This window comes from Acyrthosiphon pisum, chromosome A1 (genome assembly GCF_005508785.2).
Source record: "Acyrthosiphon pisum isolate AL4f chromosome A1, pea_aphid_22Mar2018_4r6ur, whole genome shotgun sequence".
Lineage (NCBI taxonomy): Eukaryota > Metazoa > Arthropoda > Insecta > Hemiptera > Aphididae > Acyrthosiphon > Acyrthosiphon pisum.
The window spans coordinates 117,604,288-117,626,744 of NC_042494.1; the positions used below are offsets into that span (position 1 = coordinate 117,604,288).

Consider the following 22,457-nt stretch of genomic DNA (forward strand, 5'->3'; position numbering starts at 1 on the left):
CATATCCCCCCCCCCCCATGACAAAATCATTTGACCGCCACTGATTAACTTCAAACCCTTATCACGTTTTAACTTTATATTTTATATTCACGCCTAACAGTTACATAGTTACATATACGTTACATTTTTGTATTCTTCTAACGCTTATTAACATCGCTGTATATTTTGATTTTAAATAAGAGGTCTAACAAAATTTAATATTATTTATTTAATATATAATATTATGTAAATCTTACAATGTTTGAAAAGTGCTTTTTAAAAAGAAATTTGTTTTGTGTGTACATTCAGCATAATATCATCATAGTTGGTTTAACGTCATTTAATTTTAATTTGTACCTATATAATATATATAGTATAACATTCTAATGAAAATGATCTGTGCACGAATACACAATTATTATTTATTTATATATTTATTTTTACTATTTAATATAGTTGATTTACCTAGGTTTTATTATAATAATAAAACCTATTATTCTATAATATTTGATCAATACATTTGAATATCTAATTGAAATACGCCTTTAATTAACATAATAATTAATAAATAATAATTTATTCTCTTGAATTGTTCGATACTCCCGGAAATTCCCGCCAAGTTGCGTTCCCGTAAATTATCTAACCCTAAACTGGACACAAAACTCGCGATTCGTCACCCACACACAACTTCATGGTTGTATAAAAACTGATAATAAAAAAATTAAACACCTTTAAATCCTTTTTTTCAAATTTGTTTAATAATCCTTCCGGTAAATCGACCATCATCATTGCGTATAATCCGTTATACATTGACCTCACACGTAATCCTTCAAGCAAACCGCGTTAGTTGATTTAGGGTGTGTGTGCGCGTGCCCACAATAAATCGAGAACGTATTATTTAAACTCTAACTTTCATAATTTTCATTAGGTAGTTTTTAAATTTAGTTATTCTACATTTCTACCTTACTTATTATAATTATTATATTGTATTATTTGTATTATATTAGCCATTAGGTATATGTACAAAAATGTTCAGCAAGATTTAGGTTTTTTATTCCTATATCGAAGAAGAAAAATATAAATATAGGTAGGTAGCTACCGATAGTTTTTATTTGTAGATTTTCCATTGGGTTACTGAAATTATTAACTCCACGTAAAGACTATACAGATACTATATTTCAACCGTAAAAACTTTTGACATTATTTACGCCAAATTATTGCCATTCCAGTAAGCACACACCCACACGGATATAAATACAGGGTATAAATACACAGGACTAAAAAAACGGTCTATACCGTTCAATATTACATTATTTTATTATAAAATAAATACTGACTTGATTTATCAATATTATACTCAAAATAACACCAAATAACGCACTCACAAATTTGGTATTATAGTGTATGTATATAGTATATATGTGGTATATTATGTATATTATATGGTATCGTTTAATCGATAAGTGTAATATTATAATATAAATGTATATATTTTATTTTATAAATATTTTTCAGTTCTCTCTCACTATCTACACTAGCAGTTTTTAACATTTTATGGCACGTGGACACCTGTATAAATGATCTTTGAAGCCACGTGCCTCCCTCCCCCGAATTTATAAGAAAAAGTTATTTTTATTATTTATTTCAATTATAATTCAATAAAAATAAACAATACTAAGAATTAACATACGCGTATATAATATGTATTGTGTGTGTGTATAACCAAAAAAACGATAGCGCCGCGGACGACAGGTTAAGAACCGCTGCTCAACACCTTTTTCATACTGCCTGCCGCCTGGACGGGTGTCTGTTAGATAAAATATGAACTTAGAAACTCTAGGCTTGTAATTTATATCTAATGTTATCATAAAAAAAGCAAAATTCCTGTTGAATCAACTCATGTTTCATTTTACCTTTATTAACTATACACACAATAATACACGACTTCAGCGGACAGACGAATAATAATACATTATAGCGCCTATAGTGTCTGTAGGTATTTATGAAAGAACACAGTCATGATTCATGACATTACAGTCTAAAGATATCAAACAATTATTTATAATATTATAGTTTTAATAATAATATATTAGGTACCTAGTAGAATAGTAGGTATCTATATTCAGGAGCGGACTGGCCCAGGGTGCTATACACCAAGTAGCACCCAGGGCCCCGTTCGTATTTATGATCCGAGCCCCGGATTAGGGCCCTTTTTTATTTGACTCTTATCGTAATGTAGAATAGAAAGATAATTTAAAATAGAAATCTACAATATTCTGTTGTTATTTTATTTATAATATTTCATCGTGTCAATCATATCACTCGAGTCTACGTAATTAAAAGAAATATAGATAAAATAACTACTGCATAAAAGTAAAAATTTCATTGAATGACGGTTATATATTATTATAATTACAATAGGTATCTATGTATATTGTATCTATATATCTAGTTAATATAATTTAGTTTACTAAATCTCTTACGTTAAATAGGTATAAGTACTTAGTAGGACGTAGGTACATATAAGGAGAAAAAAATGTGGAACAAAAAAGTTAGTAAATACCTATATTTATATGCTAGTTGGCAGATAATAAGGTTACTCAAATCTTAATTTATTTTGAAGTTTATTTAATATTTTAAGAATATAATTTATTATGAAATGTGAATTGTAATAAAAATATTTTAAATTTAAGTTATTTCTAGTCACAAGGTATATGGGCATATGGTACCTAAATGATGGTAGCATGACTAAATATTAATTTGGTGATTTAGGTCTAATATTATTCTTGTATTATGTGTTTTTTAAATGTTTTCTGACCTTCTGGCCATTTTTTCAATTAATCCATTTTCACCTTTGTTAAATTTCCCATAATTTAAGGTCCTGCAAGATTCTATACCGTATAATACGGTTTTATACAAAACAAAAATAAAATACCATATTTCAACATCTCTACAAATAAACAACATGTTGTTCTTAATTTTTTTTTATATTTACTTATACAACTAAGGACTCTTTCCTAATTTAGGTGGGTTTCAAAAAAAATTATGGGCCCCTAATTAATTTTGCACCCCAGGCCAAAAATAGCCAGTCCGCCCCTGTCTATATTGGTAAACTTGCCTAATATAGGTACCTATTTGACATTTTTAAGCAATGCCTATACTTTTAATATAAATCAATACGATTACATTAACCTACCTACTGTATTTCATATTATTATAGTGTTGACTCTTGCACAACCGCATCAATTAACTCAGAGCAGTAGTCAATGATTTACTGCAATGAAACTTGGCAAATGTAGCCATGTACCCATGTACAGTGGCGCCGAAGTTTTTAAAATGTGGTCGGGCAATTTTAAAACTTCCCTGCGGCCTCAATATCTTAATTATTTAATATAAAGGTACCCTAATATACATTTATTCATAACCACGGTTTAAATATACTCATGCTCATATTAAAGTTGTGAAGTAAATAAAATATGGCCAGCCGGCCACATTTTTTAAAAAAGAGGTCGGGCCACGGCCCGACGTCACCACGGACTTCGGCGCCACTGCCCATGTAGGTATATCACTATACAAGATGTAACAGATGAAATAATTTTTGTTCTAATCAATATTTTATTATTTTTTTTTTATATAATTATAAGTTATTTATTATTAGTAGTAATTTGCGTTACACGTTTAATATAAAAAACATTTAATTTTTTAACACTGAAAATAAATTAATTTTAATTTTATTTAAATATTTTTGGAAAAATTCAATACAACCAATTTATAAATCTGATTATAAGAACAATTTTGATGGTAACAACATTTATCGAAGTCAAGAAGTTTATTTTTTAGAATTTTTTTAAATATTAATATTTTTTTGAGTATAAATTAATTTAGAACGTAATAACTTTTTTCATATTATTATTTTTGGGAATTTCCTGACAAGTATATTTCTTAAATTATTTATTAACTATATAATTTTCACAATTTTTGGTATACGTTTAAATAGCATCATTTTTTTTTTGTCAGGTCTTTCTGGTACACTGTATATTGACCACTATAATATTTTTATTATAAATAAAACAGAGTCGTACAGTATAGACATAATATCTATTTTACAATTGGCACTATATAAGGATTAGTACAATACTGCAATTACAGTATAATTGATATTATGTTTGTTAAACATCTATTAAAGGTACCTAGATACTGCATATTTTTATGGAAGCTATAGGTACATATTTAAAATTAAATTCACTTTGTGAAAATATCTAAATGGTTAGTACAATAGCATATATTAATAGATAATTCCTACCGAATTGTATACGATCATGAAGTATCAATAAAATTTGTTAAATTCGTTAAATAGTAGGTATGTTTTGATGACGGTTACAATTCCCTAGCAGCCGAATGAGGGGGAAATGAACATTTTGAATGCTAATAAACGTAAACCTTTCTCTACGGACTAAGTCCCAAGCGGAGAGAATAATTTATTACCAAATTATTTACCCTACCACAGTTTTAATACCTACTCAATGTATTATATTATAACGTTATTAAAAATATATGCCTAACGACTAACGTCACATATAGTAATTACTCTAATTAGTAAAGCTTTCCAAAATAGCAAGAAATTTCCTAATATGACCGAAAATTACCTAGTCCTCTTAAACTGTATAAGAGGAGACCAATAATACCTAATGGCTAATACATATGTATAACTAATATAATACCTAATACATGTACCATATATAGGTACCTACCTAAAAGATAATATTATATTATTTATAGTTTCTTGAAAGAAAATAATAAAAACATAACCGGGAAAGTCGCTGAGCTATTTAGTATGTTTTGAGTGCACGTCGTCATTGATAATAAGCCGCTGTAATGGACGAGTTAAATTTAAATTCAATAATGATTGATAAATCGTTGCACATGAAAAACGATTCTGCGTACGGATACGGTGTGTCAACCTCTACGTCTTATTTTACAAAGGATATTTTATAATGTAAATTTTATATTACTGATTACTCTAAGTCTTAGGAAGACAGTAGGTTAAATTAATTTTTGCCAAAATCATCGCATTCCTATTTAGGTATATTACTATGTAATATAATATAATTTTATAAACGTACAACTGTACAAGTCAATAGTTAAAAATTTACAATAAATTAAATCTAAGTATTTCAGAAGAATGGTGTGACAGGTTCGTGGTATAAATAGCTAAACATTTGACGAAATATTTATAAAATGTCATTCTATATAGAAAATAATAATTTAACAATATACCTATATAAGTGTTTGATGAACATGTATCTATACCTTTAACATGTCTAAAACACAAAATAATTTGTTTATCGCATTAATTTTAGATGGAACATATTTTTTAATTTGAATAACCACTCAGTGGCACCCACTATTAGATTAATAGATATAGATTTCACTGTTTGCATATTTAAATAAATCATTAACCATATTTTATCATTAATATGTATTTATTTATTTTATTAATATAAACCAGTGGTTCCCAACCTTTTTACCGCCACGGACCACCTCGACAATATTTTTTAAGTCAAGGACCACATCAATTTTACAAAAACTAGGAAGACCTTTTTTTTTTTTCTATTATTATGTAATATAAATGTATAAATAAACGCCGTCGAAATCGCCAATGAGTTACTACCTTCTTCGTTGGAAGTCGAGAAAAAACAGTTACAAATTTTGAAATCAACGGTTTGAACATTATAGAAAGATATGATATTGAATTGAATAAGGTCAATAGTTGGAATCTAAGGAAGGATACCCCGACTTAACGACAAGCGTAACCAAGCTTAACTTTAGCATTGAGGTGTAAATATGCCTTCATCGCTACTAGCGAACATCTAAAAAGATTTCAGAGTGGATACGCCAAGACTGACCTTAGTTCATATAAGAAATGACCTAAGAGACCATCGCAATCAGAACCAATTAACCAGAAACTACGCAGATCAGATATACTAGTATAGTAGTATATTTAATCTATGCTATAATGTAATCATAATTCTTGACATAATTCAAGTATTAAATTCCACGAAAAAACCGTTAATTTTTTTGTTCGGGAATAGGTTTTGGTTATAAAACCGGGATTGAAAATATGTGGTAACCGCTTTATGTTAATATTTAGATATTTATCTTGATTACCGATAACCAATTACCGCTTCCAGCATTCCAAAACTAAAAGCGGTTATCGGTTTTCGGTTCTTAAATTTGCGGTTTTCGTTACAAACCGGTTACCGGTTTTGTATATTTTGTGTAAACAACTAAATATTAATAATAATAAAAATATCCTAGTTCCTAGATATGAGTCTAGATAATAATATAGTCATATCATATAAACACGTATAAACATATTCTGACATTCTGTCGAAATTTAAAATATTTGATAATTTATTTTTAGAAAAAAATAGAACAAAATTTAACGCATTATAGAATATACTTAATTATAAATTGTTATAAATATTAAAAAAAATTCATGGGGGTATTTATCCCCCTCCACCCCCCCCCCCCCCCATTTGACCGCCACTGACCTCTTCAAAATATAAATTTCGACAAATCCTTTCTTAGCGGATGCCAACGTAATAATAGCTATCTGTATGTCAAATTTCAGTCCAATCCGTCCAATGGTTTGAGCTGTGCGTTGATAGATCAGTCAATCAGCTTACTGTTTTAACAAACAGTTTTATATATTATACAGATTATTATGATAAGGTATAAAATACCTAAATTACAGCCATTGAACTATATAATAACTGGAACGCTCACCACGCAGAGTGGCCCGAGCGAGGATGTTAAAAAGAGATAGCGTATATATTAGGAGTATCTATCCTTGTTTAACATACGGCACCAATTGCCAAATCACAATTTTATTTTATATCGCTATTTATGCGGCTTTTCAAAATATTTCGACATGTTTTGAGGTGTTTACGGACATTTTCAGATTCCAATTTTTTTAGTTTTTTTTCTCTATAAATGTCAATATAATTGTATTTGTTAGAATAAAAAGCGTGATAATTTAATACAAGGCTTATGATATATTATTGTCACAATAGCAGTTCAAAAATATTAAAAATGCATAGGCACAATTTTTTTTTATATGCATTTAAACTTGAAAGATCGATTATTGACAAGAGAAAAATTCCCATTATTCCTTAATTTTTTTTCTCAAACATTTTCAAAAACCAAGGACAATTTTCAATTTTGACCTCTCGAATGCAACAACTACATTCACTTTTCTATCAGAATCTAAAAGTGAATTACAGCGTTTTGTATGTATTATAGTATAATTGTATAAATAAGTGAAATTTTAAATATTAGTTAATTCAAACTTTTAGATTATTCCTTTCCATTTAAACTTATTGACATTTTCGTTTAGATTGATGCAATAGGTATGGGTTTTCCAATACTATTCTGTAATATTTATTAATTTTTTTTTTTCATTTTAAATTCTTACAATAAAATACAATAAAAAAAATAATGTATATTCATTAATTATATCATTATATTATGTATATAATATGTATCAATAACAAAATAAAATTAAAAATACATTTTAATAATTCACATGCTACACAATTTTTAAGAATTATCCAAATGTAAAAGGGAAAGGAATATTATATTACACAATAATTTTGTTTATAGATAATAATATGTTAAATACTTTAAATATTGTTAATTCAATGCAGCCTTTTATTTGCGCGTGAATAATAAAAAATATAACTAATCTTTGGTTTATATAAAATAACTGCCTTGCCCATAATAAATAGGACTAAGGCAAGCTTAAGTAGATAGAATCACTTTTCCTGTAAAAATATAATATTATTTCAGTATGATAAAAGAATGCAATTGTCACGTCCAATGGAATAGTTTTATAGTTTAATGTATAGCCTTAAACAGGATCATCCCTTCGGGCAACATCTTCTTCTCGTGCTATTGCTATCATTCGTAACATGAGCACTGAGAGCACTTTATCTAAAGGATCCATGAATCCTCTCTGCATCCATTTTGGTATGGTCGTTCGAGCATGTGAGAAACCAAGCTTTTGTAATATATAGTCTACGCCATAAGGCTCAATACTTTTGCCTCCCCATGACAACAATCTAAAATATTTAGAATCAAAATTTATTATTATATAAGTTTAAAATTAAAATTATTTAAATATTTTTATTCTTACAAACCTGACAGTTGGTTCTAAATGCCAAGTGGTACAATTATAATCCCTCCAATCATTAGTAAACGATTGAGGCGATTCCATGGTAGGCTGACTTGTATTTCCAGTGTTTGATGTTTCCGGACTTTGTGGTCGATTTGTCATAGAAGACTAAATTAACAAAAATAATTAAATTAACAAAAAATAACAACAATAAACATTAACCCTCTGGAACTTACAACTTTATCTTTTTCCAATATATAAGATGTAATGAGATCATGTAGAAAGAAAAAAGCTTCTGCATCTACAGTTACAAAAATATGATCTTCAAACTCTGTTATAAAACTACACTCAACTGTCGGTTTGATATCGTATGGAGAGGGTAACTTGACGGGTTGTGTATGGTTGCTCTTAAGATTTAATTGTAAAGTAGGTAATGCAAAAATGACTTCACGTGTATGAGTCAGGTTTTCTTGAGGTTTTGGTGTACGTGAGCGTGGTGCTGACTCAGTTGTATCATGTTTCTCACGCTCCAAACTTGGGAAACGGTCAACTTCTACATATTTTGAATAAAATATTTTATAAAGTTAAATAGTTATAAAATACTAAATAGTAATATAAAATATTAACCATCTATTTCACTTAATGCAAAGGCATAATTGAACCATTCTTGAATAGTTTTGAACTGCGGTGGAAAAAGAACATTACGACTAAATTTACACACAGTTGCCATACTGTGTTGTGGCCGTACAGTACCATCCATGCCCAAACTAAAAGTGAGATTTTGTACTATATTTATGTCCAAGTCATCTCTACATAGTGGTCCAGAATCTATATTTATAAAAAAAAAAAAATAAAAAGATTTTTAAGGAAATTCCTATAAATAATATTTGAAATCTATTACCTCCAAAATTAAATACTTCATGAGCTTCAGTTGCAAATGATATACATGGTTCTTTTAATGAGAATAGTGCCCATGACTTTGATTTGAAATTAATGCCATGAAAGCATGCTAAAGATATATTGACACCGTGTAAATCCATTTTTCCACCTAGAACAGTACCCCAATGTGGCAAAGGGTACTTTAATGTGGATAATCTTAATCCAGAAACTGCTTCTAATGCACGTTGCCAATGCCGATGATGGTGTTTACATTCGTCTGAACTTATGTCTAAAAATAATGATGATAGACATAAAATTATCTAAATGTAAATCAAAGTTAACTTAAAACAAAATACATACTATCTGGACTTGATGTTGAGATCAATATACGTCTTCTTACTGTCTTCTTTTTCGAACTTTTCTCACTGCCAATTGATTCTCTATGGTCATGTAGACTTGAGAAAACTCGTTTGCTGGACTTAAACTGCTGTGAGAAGAATTCTTCCAGCTTATAATACATTTTCATAATATCCGAGGATGTGCTTTTGGATATCATCAACTGCAATTGATCCCAACCAAGATCACCATGCATAAACACAATTCCTGGCCGTTTGCTAGAGTCATGTACACTGTCAGTTGATATTGCTTTACTCAACACCTTCCATTCATCCTTTAAAACCACTTCAAGTAAGCTAACTCTGGACATTAATACTGCTGTACCCATATAATCTAAACGAAGTTCGAGTGCTGACAATTTTAAGCCAACAGTATGACGAGGCTCTGAACCTGGATCTTCTCTAATCAGCACTATAAACAAAAATCATAAATTATGAACATCACAAAAGAAAAAATTCAAAAGAAAAATATAATTTGCACAAAACATACCATAAGTGTTAATTTTATTCAATTCAATTGTGCCACCCACAATACCGCCTTTGGCGTCAAGTCCAGAACCGCCAAGACCTAAACCAATGTGCATATTTTTATGACCAGTACTCCCAATGGATAATCGGCCTTCGGAATGAAATTGTTGGGATAACCAACTAAACAAATGTTATAATTGCTAATTTAATTTTAAAAATATTTAATAAATATACTATATTTATTATTTACAAATCCAATATACTTACGTAACATTACCCATAACATTTCCCATATTCATGTGTACATTTAGTCTCTTAAAGTTTACAGCAAATATTACCAATGTTTCCCATGCAGCTGCACCAACACTACTAGATTTTTGGTCTGGACTTGAGTCGAGGCTTGAATTATTTTTTTTCTTTTCTAAAGGCAAATGTTTATCACCTTTAATGTTCAAGTGAAGTTTATCACGGCTTGGTTTCACTTTAGTATCAGTTACAAAATTTCCATAACTAAAAAAAATAATATAATTTAAAAAATAATCAATATAAATTTTTTTATCAACTAACGAATCTTCAGGGTCCACATTGTTGCTGTGGTCACTATACACGCTGCTTGGAACAGTTCTAGTAAGATCACCTAAGAAAAGTCTGCGCACTATGCTACGCCTATACCAAGCACGGGGGAATGCTAAAATTTCAGTCAAACGCCTCATATCATATTTGAATGAAGCAGATCCTATATCAACAATAGCTAAAGAAAAACAAATATTGTTAGATTAATTAAAAAAAAAAAACAATAATAATTAAACAGACAACAAAAAATACTCACTAGAGAATCTAATAGTGGCGTGACTTTGATCAGATGTTGACTTAGGTCCAGGTACTGATTCAAAATTAAGCTTCCTACTTCTAGATAAGTGAAATTTAATAAATTCAACATTAACGCTTAAAGAATCTTTGCGTTCACCATCAGCTAATGGTGACCATGTATGAGTATGTGGTTCTTTAAGATTGGCTGCTATAAAAAATAAATAGCAATAAATATAAATATGTATACTTATATTTTGAATTAACTATTATTTTACATGATTTTTTTCCTCCATATGGATGAAAAATATACATGGAAAAGTCTGCCATTACTCCAGTGATACTTAAACCTCCTACTGCAACTGGTAGACTATTAGAGTCTTCATAATAATCTTCAAGTCTAATAATCAAAGAAGTGCAAATTTTTAAAAATATAATTCCTAATAAGTTAATTTGTATATTACTCATTTGAAGAATCAGTTCTCTTGGAAGAAAATACAATATCCAATGATGGCAATTTTAGCATACACTCGACTCGTGATACTGGTAAACATGAAAATCGAAATGTTGATGTTTGAACATGGAGGTAGACAATTACGTCCACAGGGAATGAGGTATAAGCATATTGCCCAGGTGTCAAATATGGAGCAAACAAATCGTCATCATTGTCTGTAGCAAACATTGTATCAAATGTACCTATAAAAAAAAAATAACCATATTTTCATTTTTTTTTAATATCTACAGTGAATAATAAAAATATAAAATTACCTGTATCGGCAAACTGTTGTGCAGGTATAGGTGCTAAAGTTTGCTCTAGGAATTCGAGTATATGCGGTGATATAATAGTCTCTTCTGGTATGCTCTGGAGTGTAGCCCAACAATAGAGGCTGGCTTTCTTCGTACTCGTTTTTCTACTGATTACTCCACTTGAGTCAATTGAATACATGAGGGATTGACCTTCGTCAGACACCATTTTTGATTCATAATGTACTTTAAAATCCAGTCCAGGAATATGAAATATAGTTAGTTCAGATAACTGAGATAAAGTGTTGGTCACTGTCTGGTGGTGTCTTAATCTAGAACTCGATGTACTATTTGCACCTAATTTATCTTTATAAGAACGCCTAGGTAAATTTGGACTTCCAGGAACATACTCAAATACACCACCAGAACAACTACGCTCTTTTTTCATTCTAGACATCCTTAAAAATAAAAGAGTCACTAAATGTTTTAAAAATTAACATTTAACAAAATACTCACAATTTGATTTCATCTTCTTTAACAGAATCTTTAGTGTGTAATACACATTTTCCACTGTTAATGAATACTTTTACATCTAACTCAAAATCAATATTAGGTTCTTGTGGTTTTTGAGTAGCACCAGATACAAACAATGGATTAACCAAAAAGTCATCCCTACCAAAATAATATTTGATATAATGAATTGATATAATTTTAAAGTTTAAAACACAATTACCTTGAGTCCATATGTCTGCCATAATCGGTATTTGGCCAACTGTCATCACCTTCTGTAGTTAAACTTTGTTCAGAGCTAGCACTGGGCAACGAACTTTGTCGGAATATTTCTTTAGTATTACTGAATGTTACATGACCAGGATGTGTCACCCTGAATGATGTTGAACGTTGTGGTCCAGCTTGAGGAGAATTTTCAACACTGCTTAAACTAGTCACTTCGTCAGGACTTAAAATATTTATTAGTTATTTAGTTATTTTAATATTGGAATGATTGGTTTGAGTACAATTTTAAAAGTTTATTTTACCTTTGAGTTTCTTTGAATTCTGATACTTCTTGTGTAGGTGAAACTATAAATGACTTTGACCTATATGTAGAACTTTTATTGCTAAGTCCAAATTTACCCTTTAAACTTGATTTACCTTTCACACTTTGTCTTCTAAGTTTCTGAATCATATCTCTAAAAATTTATATTCTTAGCATCAAATAATAATAATAATAATACATTTCTAACCAAATCTCACCTTCTGAATCCTTTGAAAACCATTGCTTCCAATTCACGTAAACGTTTTACTTCATGTTCAATAGTTCCTTGAGATGCTCCCAATGAACGCAAATCATTTATGGCTTTCGCTTGTTCATACATTTCTTTCTCAATTATCTTTGATCTAGTCTTAGCACTCATTGTGGGATCAATTGCTAAAGACGCTAATATATCACCTTCCATGTTTGATTTGTGTCTAATTATATCACTGTCTTGAGATATAGGATCACTATCTGATAATGGATCATCGGTATCTTGTACTCCAGTTAGAGCAGTTAAGGTATGTCCTAATGCACTTAGCTGTTTTCCTATATTTACATCTAAATGCATGTCAACACCTTCCATTTGCCATTTTACGTTTAAAAACCATTTTGCATTTTCTATAATACCCAATTAATTAATGTATTTTTATCAAAGATATTTTACATATTTTACATTTGAGATTACGTACCAGTAACAGAATCTAATTTTTGAGAAGTTGTACGACTGCATACTTCATATGTTCCTTCTGACACTATGCACAAATTCATAGCAGTAGACACAAGTTCATTAGTTATATCAGGCTTCCAATCATCAAGAGATGAATCAAAATCATCAGCAAATCTTAAACATAGGCCAATGAAACGGCCCTTACTGACTAGAGACCCAGAACTACATGCTGATATACTAGTTGATTCTAATGTAACCACCACTGCAGAACATGACTCAAAGTCCATGAAAATCGACCGATTTAAACCCCATGTTGTCTTAAAAACACATAAATTATGAAATTAAAATTTGAATATTTAATTTATGAACTATATAATTACATACCTGAGGAAGTGGATTCAAAGGCACACAAATACCCATATCCTCAACAGTTAGTTGTAAGAAAATAGTACCCAAATTTGGTGATACCGGTATTTTATCAGATGGCAATTTTTCTGTCGAAGGCTGAGTAGCTGTCATAACTTCTTTATTTAAACTAGCCCGTTGTTCGTTCCAATATTCGTATGCATTTTTATAATTCAACCACACTAATATTGCTTTATCCACAGCCAAGGGTTGAATATAAATTAAAGGCCTTCGCAGGGTAATGAGTATTACTTCTTTGTCTTCGCCTTCACCAACCATTTCTCCTTGGAAAGCATTTCGTAACTCTAATTAATAAAAAAATATAATTTGAAAAGTATATTTAAATGTTATGCCTAATAAATTAAAAGGATAATTATTAGATTAATAATAATCGTCCAATACACAGTGTGAATTTAACAGCAACAATTACCTATCCTTGTTTTGAAAAAAGCAAAACTTTGAAATTCAGGATCAGCTTCTTCAAATAAGGGGTTTCGTATCACTTGACCAAGCGATAAATTTACATCAATATGGGCTTTGACAAAAATTTTAACTTGCTCAGACGTTTGATAAGATGAGCCTGATACATTTTGTACTCTGTTTGACAGTTGAAAGTCTGCTGAACCTGTTTCCAATCGAACAGCACAATTTGTCGGGGTAGTAGCTGTAAGTTCTATACGCTAATATAATAAAAGTACCAATATAAAAAATGGTTATTTAATTAGCTTTCTGTTTTAGATTAACAATTTTAATATTATTATAAATAATATATCATCAATTTTAAAAAATTTACCCTCATTTTCACGGTCAGGGAAAATAGTATTCTTTTGACAGGAGCAGAACGATCTGTGTCATTATCTTCTAACCATATAGGTACAGGTTTTTCACCTCCGTATACTTTCTGAACAACTTCATTGACTTCCTACATACATAAGATGTTGAATATTTAAATAATAAGAATTACAGTGAATTATGAAATAACTTACTTTCATAAATACTTTTTGAACAAACACTAAATGGTTTAACAAATCTGTTGTGAGCGACTGTTCAAATACACCAATATCAGCCACAGCACTTAAATAATTTCCTTGGCGTAGTACAGCACCGTCTTACAAATAAAAAATAATCCATTGAAAAAAAAAATCTAAATTTAATATTAAATTTAAATACTTTACCTGTTCCAGAAAATTGATTTTCTCCTGTTTTTAAACCACCGTCAAGTATATATTCAGCCGATACATGTACCTTTGGAAGTTCTATACTAGCTTCTGAAGGTAAATTTGTCTCAGTTACCTATTTGTTTTAAAATGCAATGTAAAAAATATAAATGTAACTACAATTTTAAAATCAAACCGGTATTTTAGTTGAAAATGATAAAGTATGTTGAGGCAAGTCAATTATAAACTTTGCTTTATTTCCTGTATATCCAGTGCTGGTAACTTGGTCCATTTTATATTGTGCTCTTAAAGAAGGCAATAAAGCGGCAGTGACAGTTAAACACTAAAAAGAAAAAATTAATTAATATTCACAGTTAATGAACTAATTAAATTACTTGAATGACAGCAGTGAAATGCATAACTAATGGCTGAAGCAAAACATTAGGTTCAAGAACAGGGACTTTATTAACTTCTTCTTTGTGCACTCTTTGCACCATTGGACTTTGTTGAGCAGTCGTACTTGATGGTCCTACAGATCCTTGGACATCAGTTTCATCAATAGTTGGAACACGTCCCATTCGACTAGATGTTCGAGCCACTCGAAGTTCCTAAACAATAATTGCCAAAATGTAAATATAAAAAATTGTAATAAGTTCTAACTAATACTAATTGATAATTCACTTGTAAAGTAGATGAAAGCTGCTTGCTCCCTCTTGTCATCATTCCATGAAGAGCAACAGGATGTTGAGGGATATCAATATTTACAACACCAATTGTTAACAAACCAGAATTTTGATCCTTTGTTCGACGACTCATACTTGAATATAATGTCTGTGACTTACCCACAGTAACCTTAACAACAGTTTGTTGATTAGGTGCAACACCTTCTAAGAGTACTATCATAGTACGGCCTATATGTCCAGTTAGAGAACACTCTAAACTTGGAGGTCGTGTTTTCTTTCGAAAAGTTGAACTAGTATGTAAATTAGTAATTTCTGCTTCTAATTTCAAGCCACTCAATGTGGCCAATAGTCTAGTTCGGTGAATACGTACTACAACAAACACCATAAGTCTTGTACGTTCTTCTTTTGTTATTCCTATAATATAATTTATTAAATGAATTTATAATGACAAAAAAATATAATTAAACAAAAATAATAAGGTGATTTACGCTGATTTAGCTGTGAAACTGGTGGTACTGGAGTACTTGTAGACCCGTCTTTATCAATATCATCACAAGATTTGGACTCTGGTAGTATATCATATTTTCTAGTGCCCTTGTATCCTTCCGATACATCTACACCAAGTGATATCCTTTGTGTCACAGTTTTAGTTTCAGGCATTGTAGCGTATAGTTCTAACAAATGGTAAACGGTCTTCCAACACCTAGGTGTCATTGATACAATATTGGAATCCACTTCATCAATGGGTTTCATTGGTGTGATGCGTTCAAATTCTGATAAACTCGGAGTCAAGCATTCGCTGACTACAGGAGTTTCACTCAAATTCATATAACCCTTAACGCTTTTACCAGTTGATCTTAGTTTTTGTGCTAATGTTTGGTGTTTTGAACGTATTGATGGAGAAGGTGATACAATTGGTTTCAATTCACTAGCTGAACGTGGCAAAAAACGTTTGATGGGTGGTGGTGTGGGTACTGGTACTTCTGATTGATCTAAAATGTTCAACCAACCTAATAATGAAATGTATTTTGGATGAAATAAAAAGTATGTACTTACCTGATTGTGATGCAGGTGGTTTAGCATTAGTACGCGAAACATATGGATGAGGCTGTTGTTCACGAAGCTCAGTTTGTGTATCTTTCACATTTTGGTACATATTAGTGATTTGATTAAGAAGTCTTAACAGAGGCATATTAACCTGTAAGTTTAATTTAAAACAATGGTATAATTAATATGTTACAAACTTATTTAATTTTATACAAGAATATTTGTTTTTAATGTATCTTTTAATTTCTATGAAATTCAGAAATTAGTTATTATTTGTAAATCAACATAGAACTCAGTTTTATTTCAATTAACATTGGTATTTCTCAATTTATATTAATTTTAAGTTTAGACGTTTAAGAGTAAGAATGCAAAGGACGAAGACAGTTGTAAATACTGTATGAGTTTATTTATTACATATAACATATATTATTCTCTATTGATCTCACCTGTTGAGAAATGTATCTAACAGAAACACAAATATTAAATGATGTGTTTGAATGTTTCTTTAATTGGCCCCGCGATAAGTATAGCATATTACGTCTTTGTCGTCGAATATCATCAACAACTGTCATATCAGCTGAACGACGCACATCACATTCAATACTAACACGATCACATAAGAACGCAGGTACTTCAGGTAATAAATCTAACCACGGAGTTTCTAAAATATATAATTAAATAAAAGTTTTGTTGTGAGGATATAAATCTAATGAATGTAACCATATACCTGATTTGGATTTGTTTTTAAAAGATTTTGATTTCTTTCCTGTTTCTGGAAGTTTACCATACTCACTGACAACAATTTCAATACGCATTGTTTCAAGACTTCCAACAAGTGACAAATTAGACCCCCAAGAGTCAAGTGCAGCCATACCATTGTTACCTATATTATAATGTAAATTCAATATAAATAAATTTTGTATTACATAGTACATTTGCCAGAAAACATGAGTATACAGAAGACAAAATTATTATTTTCCACTTTAAAAATATATACAGATCTTTAAGCGATTTTACATGTTGAGAATTAAAACTTTTTTAAAGTTTAACATTGAAAGTAAAAACAAATAACACTACAAAAGGGAGAGGGATATAATAATTAATTATAATAATATAAACAAATATGAAATAATAAGCTCCTTTGAAAAAAATTGCTTTTGATAACTTATATTTTCTTAAATCATAATTTTTAATTTTGATTTAAATATTTTACACAAATAATTACCTGAACTAGGGTTAACCATTTGTTGAGGCATAACTCCAAGACTAGATAGTAATGGTTCAAAAATGAGGTGAGCATCCAACAATCTTAGTGAATCATACTTAGGAAATATATTAAAACGTAATGAATCTGATTCTGCAAAATCAGCCGATGATTGATTATCAGATGTAAGAGGTACATTTTTTGATTCAGATGTACGTAATGGTCCTTTCCGTAGCCGCTGAACAATCAAAATATATTATAACATAATTAGGCAAGTAACTAAATAATTACATCATAAGTATACAAACCCAATTTCGTATTTTTTTGGCTTTAACCAATCTATTAGATACTCGAGGTTCAGGATTAATAAAATCTTGTTTGGCCATCCAAGTGTAAAGATCTTCATTTCTGTCTGATTTTTGTGGAGATATGTTTATAGCTTCAACACTTCCGACCAAATGTTCACCTTCTACAGGCGCCTGATAATTATTGTCAGCTAATGGAACTTCAACAATATTTTTGTATGTGTGCTGGACTGTATCATCCAATATTGGAAACATCACACTAGCTCTAGATGAAGATGGCATTTGTGTGGGTAACAGTGATTTGTTGTTTTTAGGCTGATCACAAGAAGAATTATGCGAACTAACTGCAACACTGTCGTTTGGCTGATCTGTCATACCGGTCGGAGAAAATGGATCATAATAATGAGACTCGTTACCATAATTTCCTTTTGACCCTATTGTAAATAATGAGTTTATAATAATGATAATGTATTTTCCATTTAATTTTAAGCAATTAATTAATTACCAAAGCTTTAAATATTTAAATTAGTAAATAAAATCCAATATGAAGCAAAAAAATTGAAAAAATAAAATAACAGGATAAAATGTATCAATTTATAATGAAATAATTAATACAAATAAAAGAAAATTATAGGATAGACATTGGTCAAACATTATCTGTAAATATTTAAAGTAATTTTTTTTTTTCAAGTTTTATAGTATAGGCAAGACGGATAGTGCAGATAGTTTGGTAAGTGAGTATGTAAAATGAGTAATACAGATAGACTGTATAAATTAAATAAAATTACTCAAAATGAGTCAAATATAATATTATTATAAGTAAATCATCCTTAATGACCAATTAAGCTGATATGTGACAATTATTAAATTAGTAAAAATATTAGTATTATTAACAAGTATAAGCCATTACAAAATTCTAAACAAATTTACTTACTAAAAGATATTACGATATGACACACTTTATTTTCTAATTAGAATACCATAATAAGTAATAAATGATAATTACCAACAAAGCATGAAACAAAATAGGTACTCTCTAAAATAACATTTCACTTATTATTATAAATGAAAAAAAGCAGCATGCAGAATATATTATTATTTTATGTTGTAAATCTAATTTGTTAACATTTACATGTCGTACCACATTTGTTTGTATGCGATTTGAGTACCCGTTGTAATGTAGACACGTGCGAATGACGTTCGCTGGTCAGCAGCATAGCACACTCGTCGGTTATTCCTTCTCCGCCTTCTTCCCCAGAAGCCTCCCCATCCTTTAGCATATGACCAAAAAATACATATTTACAAATGATACCCAAGGCAAAAAATTATGATTGTATCCATAAAATATACAGTAAACATGTAATTACAAATTATTATTATTATTATTATTATGAATGTACATATATTAACACAGATTAATGTGTAACTATTATTAATATTAGCAAACAATAAAGCACCCTTAGAATAACACTAATAGTGACAATGAATAAACGTATTACACAATGAGACACCTAATGAACCATGTAAAGCATTACACCATGTGATTATACATATTTTGTATGTTTTAAAACAAAAAACAATGATATGCAAATAATTGGATACTATATTTTTGCTTACATATAAATAAATCGGGATTGTGTGATGTATTTGGACTTCGACGTGAATTTAAATAGCCACAATCATAAAACACCTGTTTTAGAAAAGGATACTAATTTGAAATTTTGTTTTAAACAGTAAATTATCCCAATCTGATTCAGTATTTGAACTAAATTTGTTTTGAATATTTTTTAATAAAAAAAATAATAATAATAATTGATTAAATAAATAACATACCTCTTCAGCATCTGAAACTGCAAAAGTTACATTTAATGGTTTTAAGTTATGATGTCGGCTTTTGAAGTTATGTTCAAGTAATAAAGGGGTATATAAGATATTTTTCCACTGACGACTCAAAACAATAACGCCCTATAAAATATTTAAATTAAATTAATGATTTAATTCTTTAAAGTTATAAATACTTGAAATACACTTACTTGTCTCAAAATTGATAAGTTAGGCAAAAATGGATCTTTTAATTTAGTGTCAATTGTTACATCACTCTGAAGAAGGTATTTTTGCAATATATTACATAGTTGACATGAAGGATCTTCTTGTAAAGTTTTAGCTAAGGGTGTAGTATGCCTATAACGACTCTATAAAATAAATATAATTAATAATTTAACTATTCATTAATTAATAGGTTATCACTTATTAATAATTATTATAACATTAAAACTGTTTGTAATGTAAATACCTTAAGAGGTATATGGAGACTTTGAACATCTAGTGCCTCAGCCATTAAACAAGTTACAACAGCTGTACAGCGTCTATATCTAGTACGTAGCATGTGCACAAGACGCATCGCAAAACGATTACTAGGATTCATCCATGCATTAATAGCCGGTGATGCTGTACTCAGTAAATTCCAATCATGTCTACATATATGATTAAGTTAAATACATATTATTCCAATTAACTGAGATTACAAAAAATATACCTTGTATAGTCTATTTTACGAGTAATTGGTGTTAATGGAGGTGCAGCAAAGTTAAACCAAACTTGACATACTTCCATGACACAAGATGATGCATTTTTATCAATTCCCACTTTTGCCACTGTATTATCACTAGATAAAAGCACAATCCAATTTGAAATATAATATAACATAATATAATAAGTAAAAAATGGAAACTTACACTGTATCTTCATTATTGATAAATGTTTCTGAGGGAGTTTTAATTTGCTTAGGGGTAGCCATTGGTGTTGAGCCGCCACCTATATCTTGTTTACTAGAAGCTAAAAACAATAAAAATAAATTATTTTTTACTTAATAATAATTAACAACAATTTCTAATTAGATCACAATTATAATATTATTTACTATTTGCTTTAGATTCTATATTATCTTCATTTTTAGGTCGAATTTCAGAATGAGATACTTTCCCAAGTGTTGGTTCAGGTACTGGTGAAGGTGATGGTACATCTCTGATTTCTCGATCATTCTCTTTCTCAAAATTTGATCTTTTTACAACCTAATTATGACAAAATGAAGATAGTTGTAATGAACAAATTTAGCATTAAATTTACTATAAAAATACAAACTTTAAAAGCAATTCCTTCAAAACCACATTCCATCATAATAAATCCCATTTTTTCATCAGAAATATTTGTCAGACCCATTTCATCATTATCGCTGTTTACACTATTCTGAACCTCGATAGATTTCCCTTTAGAACAAGTTTTAAACATTACTTTTGAGCAATGACCAGGTATAGCTGTTATAACTGCTTCTTTCAATATTGAACACTCGTTATGCAGTCTACGTAGTTGAGCATGTGCTCTATCTATAAATAAATAAGAATTGAAACATTAAATATACTTAGTCGCATGATTATATATATTATTCTACATAATATAACAAATATGTATTTTTTAGTCTGGTGTTTCACATAAGAAACATATACAGCTATACTGATTCTATGTAATACTATCATAGAAATAATATATTGGGAAAATCACTAAATAAACCAAGTTTACAGTACCAATCAAATCAAAAAAAAAAACATACACAGGACATTCTATGTTAAAATTTCTGTAATAATTCATTCAGAAATATGATAGGAACAAAGGTTTGATTGACAATTAATTAATTTAATTAATTTCAATAAGTCCAAGAAAACAAATTTAAAAAATGAAATTATAATTTAACTATTTTAATAAATAGTAAATACTAATAATTACTTATGTGTAGTGTGATAACTGTTTCTTCTTGCTGTTTTTCAGAAGTCTCAATATAAACTGGTTCACCATGGGTGCTCTCAGGATCAACTTCAGATGTAATATTCAATCCAAGTAAAAAAGCTTTTCCAGCAGCTCTACTTAAAACTCCTTTCTTTTGACCACTTGGTGCTACCGCTGGTGGATGATACGTTTGTACAATTTCTCTTGCCTTCAAATAAAAACCATTTAAATTAAGCATATTATATAGATTAAAAACTAATTTAACATTAATTAAATTATTGTATAACCTACAATGTATGTGAAAAATACATTATAAAATGTAAAGAGGACATACAATATTTTAAAAAAAAGGTGGGTAAGTGGATGTCGTACTGCTGTACAGTAGGTTACAAGAGGGTCACTGTATAATGGATAGTATTAAATTTGAATTCAATGATATAATATCACAGTATAAGAAAAACGATTCTGAGTGGAGACGGTATGTCAGTCTAGGTATAAGATTAACATATTATATACTTATCTATGGTATTAAAAAAAAAATTGACCAATAATAGGTATCTATAATAAATTCCAAATTAATCATATCACAATATCCATTCAGGCGCGGATCCAAGGGGGGGGGCCCAAAGGGCCATGCCCCCCCCCCCCCCCGTAGACTGGTGGATTTTCTATTATATCTATTTTCGGCGACCGATAAAATGTATTGATTTTGCCGATAGCGTTTC

The 22,457-nt window shown here is 29.7% G+C and overlaps 1 protein-coding gene across 3 annotated transcripts in view; it reads right to left on the minus strand.

Annotated features, from left to right (window-relative positions):
• Positions 1 to 7,486: 7,486 nt before the first annotated feature.
• LOC100166052 (transmembrane protein KIAA1109) overlaps positions 7,487 to 22,457 on the minus strand; it is a 33,523-nt gene continuing 18,552 nt past the window's right edge. For 2 of the 3 annotated variants that reach the window (XM_016804505.2, XM_008181952.1), the window contains 41 exons: positions 21,733 to 21,940; positions 21,094 to 21,335; positions 20,873 to 21,023; positions 20,688 to 20,787; positions 20,489 to 20,617; positions 20,246 to 20,426; positions 19,986 to 20,144; positions 19,786 to 19,917; positions 19,094 to 19,223; positions 17,956 to 18,386; positions 17,669 to 17,885; positions 17,171 to 17,326; positions 16,890 to 17,104; positions 16,453 to 16,594; positions 15,885 to 16,388; positions 15,395 to 15,810; positions 15,109 to 15,321; positions 14,910 to 15,056; positions 14,732 to 14,849; positions 14,543 to 14,664; positions 14,350 to 14,478; positions 13,987 to 14,236; positions 13,536 to 13,861; positions 13,174 to 13,468; positions 12,703 to 13,102; positions 12,486 to 12,638; positions 12,182 to 12,406; positions 11,965 to 12,120; positions 11,473 to 11,906; positions 11,169 to 11,400; positions 10,983 to 11,104; positions 10,727 to 10,915; positions 10,465 to 10,648; positions 10,165 to 10,407; positions 9,920 to 10,077; positions 9,395 to 9,841; positions 9,057 to 9,323; positions 8,783 to 8,983; positions 8,392 to 8,708; positions 8,181 to 8,323; positions 7,487 to 8,102 (listed from right to left, as the gene is read on the minus strand). In XM_016804505.2, coding sequence (XP_016659994.1) covers positions 7,892 to 8,102; positions 8,181 to 8,323; positions 8,392 to 8,708; positions 8,783 to 8,983; positions 9,057 to 9,323; positions 9,395 to 9,841; positions 9,920 to 10,077; positions 10,165 to 10,407; positions 10,465 to 10,648; positions 10,727 to 10,915; positions 10,983 to 11,104; positions 11,169 to 11,400; positions 11,473 to 11,906; positions 11,965 to 12,120; positions 12,182 to 12,406; positions 12,486 to 12,638; positions 12,703 to 13,102; positions 13,174 to 13,468; positions 13,536 to 13,861; positions 13,987 to 14,236; positions 14,350 to 14,478; positions 14,543 to 14,664; positions 14,732 to 14,849; positions 14,910 to 15,056; positions 15,109 to 15,321; positions 15,395 to 15,810; positions 15,885 to 16,388; positions 16,453 to 16,594; positions 16,890 to 17,104; positions 17,171 to 17,326; positions 17,669 to 17,885; positions 17,956 to 18,386; positions 19,094 to 19,223; positions 19,786 to 19,917; positions 19,986 to 20,144; positions 20,246 to 20,426; positions 20,489 to 20,617; positions 20,688 to 20,787; positions 20,873 to 21,023; positions 21,094 to 21,335; positions 21,733 to 21,940 — 9,195 coding nt within the window. In that variant the 3' untranslated portion in view covers positions 7,487 to 7,891. The remainder of the gene's footprint in view (positions 8,103 to 8,180; positions 8,324 to 8,391; positions 8,709 to 8,782; positions 8,984 to 9,056; positions 9,324 to 9,394; positions 9,842 to 9,919; positions 10,078 to 10,164; positions 10,408 to 10,464; positions 10,649 to 10,726; positions 10,916 to 10,982; positions 11,105 to 11,168; positions 11,401 to 11,472; positions 11,907 to 11,964; positions 12,121 to 12,181; positions 12,407 to 12,485; positions 12,639 to 12,702; positions 13,103 to 13,173; positions 13,469 to 13,535; positions 13,862 to 13,986; positions 14,237 to 14,349; positions 14,479 to 14,542; positions 14,665 to 14,731; positions 14,850 to 14,909; positions 15,057 to 15,108; positions 15,322 to 15,394; positions 15,811 to 15,884; positions 16,389 to 16,452; positions 16,595 to 16,889; positions 17,105 to 17,170; positions 17,327 to 17,668; positions 17,886 to 17,955; positions 18,387 to 19,093; positions 19,224 to 19,785; positions 19,918 to 19,985; positions 20,145 to 20,245; positions 20,427 to 20,488; positions 20,618 to 20,687; positions 20,788 to 20,872; positions 21,024 to 21,093; positions 21,336 to 21,732; positions 21,941 to 22,457) is intronic. The other variant, XM_016804468.1, reaches the window with a different exon arrangement.